Below are 2,967 nucleotides of genomic sequence, written 5' to 3'. Positions count from 1 at the left end.
AAGGTGCTTCCAGAGCACTCAATGCTCTGGAAGCACGTGTCAGCTTATACGTGAGCAGAAATAGTGTCCCGTGGAATCTAACTGTATCCGAATCCGACCGGGAATATGTGCAGTTATGTGGTGTATTTCGTCTGCGAAGGCATGGGCGTTGTTCTAGTTTCATCGCTGCTAACAGCGCGGCTAACGTGGACGAATAAAAGAAAGATAGACACGACATTAAGTAGGATGGAATATTGGGCAAGTTGGTATAGATTCATCGCGGCTAACAGCACGACTAAAGCGGAATTCTTCGTCCGCAATAGCAGCTCTGTTAGTCACGATTAATCTATACCAGCTCGGTCAGCATTACATCCCACTAGTAGAGTTCTAGTTTGCTTCTTAGATTACTACGCATTGTGGTACGGAAGGTGGTGGCCACATCCGGAAGGTATACTTGCATTTTCTATGACTTTTTAGTCATTCAGTTACTGCTCTTTACTCATCCTTCATAGTGGGTTACTGTCATCATCGAATATCATTATCATCGTCGCCGTCAACATAGCCATCTCCGCGCAGGAGGAAGAGAAGGGCAGGCAGGTAGCCAGGCGGGGCCGCGACATGGGCCGGGGGCGGCGGTCGCAGCGGCTGCTACTGCCATGGCTGCTGCTCGTAGCGCTGTGCGTGCACTGCGGCGGCGGCGAGCTGAGCGAATTCGTGAGCCGTTTCGAGCGCGTTCGCATGCAGGCGTTCAGCGTGCCACCCACCCGCAGCGTAGACGCCATGGACGTGGCTGCCGACGCACAGGGTGGCTATCGGGTCTCGTTCATGGCCTATGGTCAGCACTTCAACCTATCTCTGGCCGAGGACCCGCGCCACGTGAACCGCATCCCGGTCTTCGTGCACAACACGAGCGGCGTGTCGAAGGTCGCGTACGAGGCCGACTACAGCCTCTACATCGGCCGCCTCGAAGACAACCCGCGCTCCGAAGTGATGGGCTACTTCCGCGACGGCGTGTTCGACGGCGTCATACGGACCGAGAACAACGTCTACTTCGTCGAGCCAGCCGACAACTTCTTCCTGGAGAAGCAGAACTACGACGCCGTCGTCTACTCCGGTATGGAGGTAATGGCGCCCGACTGCGTCACCATGAAAGGCGGAGTGCGCGCCTGCTTTCAGAACACGACTCGCGCCGCCATTGGCCCCTCCAAGCAGCTGCAGCGGCTGTCGCCCGAAGCAGACCTCCTGACTCGCATGAGCGCTCAAAGAATGCGCTCCACATCGTCCAGCGGCACTTCCTCGGGCCTGCGTGTATGCGGCGTTGAGCTGCTGGCCGACCACTCGTTCTTTCGATCGCGCAACCGTAACGTTAATCTGGTAGTGCAGGAGATGATTCTGCACTTGCACTACGCGGATCTGGTGTTCCGTAACACCGACTTCCAGCTGCCGTTCCGCGTGGGGCTCATTCCCGAGAAGGTTACCATCTTTGCCGAGCCCAGCAGCAAGGGCTACCCCTTGGGCCAGGAAGACTTATCGGCCAAGGATTACCTGGCAAGCTTCTCGTTCTACGTGCAGCGACACTGCCTGGTCGTGGGCTTCTCCCACCGTCCGTTCGAAAGCAACACGCTGGGCATCTCGTTCGTGGCCAACCCAGACCCCGAGGGCCCCGTGGGAGGCATTTGTGAGCTGCCCATGCGCTTTATCGACCAGGACACCATACATAGCTTCAACATCGCCTCCATCACAACGAGCACTTCGAACCGCAAGCGGGTTCCGCACGGAGTCTCGTTCGGTACGGTGACGCACGAGATCGGCCACAGCTTCGGCTCGCCGCACGACCCGGCCGCCGACCCGGCGTGTCACCCGATCGGCAAGTCGGGCTTCTACATCATGGTCAAGTACTCGGTGGACGGCTCCCTGCCCAACCACCGGGCTTTCTCTCCGTGCTCAGTGCGCGACATGCGCAAGGTGCTGCGCGCCAAGGGCACCTGCCTGGCCGAAGACGGCGCGCGCTGCGGCAATGGCATCATCGAGCCGGGTGAGGAGTGCGATTGTGGCTCGGAAGCCACCTGCGACACCTTGGACCCTTGTTGCTCGCCGGCGCCGTCGGCTTCCCAGCTTCATGAGACCCTGCTGCCGCCTCAGCGGGACCAGCCCTGCACCGTGCGACGCACCGGTGGCTCCACTTGCTCGCCGCGATCGTCGGCCTGCTGCAACGACCAGTGCGGTGCGACGCTACTGCGCGCCGCTTCCAACGCGTCGTGTCGGCCTTTCGACGAGTGCATGGCCTCCGGCGTGTGCGACGACAAGGGCGTGTGCCGACCGCTGACGGCGCGCGCTGACGGATATCCGTGCCGGGGCACCAAAAAGACTTGTCGCAACGGCAAGTGCCAATCCACCCCCTGCCAGGACCGGGGACTGCTAGACTGCGTGTGTGTGGACGAAGGGCGCTTCGGGCACGACGAGTGTCACATATGCTGCCGCAACGGATCGCGCGGCGCCTGCCTGCCCGCCATCGAGCACGGCGTCAAATCACTCGATGGCCGCCTCTTCGTGCAGCGCTCGGACTTCTTTTGCCACGGCCGGCGCGGACAGTGCGACGGATTCGGCATGTGCATAGTCTCGCCCATGATATCGCACAGTAGCAGCAGCAAGTCGGCGGCAGCGCTTATGCTGCTGACGCCCGTAGCGAACTTCGTACCGCTGCTGCTTCTTCTTCTGCCGCCGTTTCTGGGCAGGCAACAATAAAAATCGTTGCTCGAGTAGCCATCAAAGCGTAATATGCCAGATATATCAAAGCGTATTAGGCAGATATATGGTCTGACATAGTCCTACATCTCTGCCTTTTCGCTGACGTAGCGATTAAGCTACATCGGCGCAAATGGACAACTTATAGCCTGGCGTGACAGCGCAGCCAGCGCCTACGGCTGCACTCGGCGTGCCCAGCACGACCGGCGTGGAGATAGATGAATATACCAGAGAAAATTCCAT

At 59.3% G+C, this 2,967-nt stretch overlaps 1 protein-coding gene across 1 annotated transcript; it reads left to right on the top strand.

Moving 5' to 3' along the window:
- The first annotated feature begins 597 nt into the window (after positions 1-597).
- Positions 598-2,724, top strand: LOC119394854 (disintegrin and metalloproteinase domain-containing protein 10). Its single transcript, XM_037662156.1, has one exon. It carries the CDS (start codon positions 598-600, stop codon positions 2,722-2,724), a length of 2,127 nt encoding a protein of 708 aa, XP_037518084.1.
- Positions 2,725-2,967: the final 243 nt, after the last annotated feature.

This window comes from Rhipicephalus sanguineus, chromosome 5 (assembly GCF_013339695.2).
Source record: "Rhipicephalus sanguineus isolate Rsan-2018 chromosome 5, BIME_Rsan_1.4, whole genome shotgun sequence".
NCBI classification, from domain to species: Eukaryota; Metazoa; Arthropoda; class Arachnida; order Ixodida; family Ixodidae; genus Rhipicephalus; species Rhipicephalus sanguineus.
The sequence above is the reverse complement of the archived record's forward strand: the minus strand, read 5'-3'. Positions and strand labels throughout refer to the sequence as shown.

What these genes read in the sequence shown, in the direction of transcription:
- LOC119394854 (XM_037662156.1), top strand. Translation starts at nt 598, where the DNA reads ATGGGCCGGGGGCGGCGGTCGCAGCGGCTGCTACTGCCATGGCTGCTG.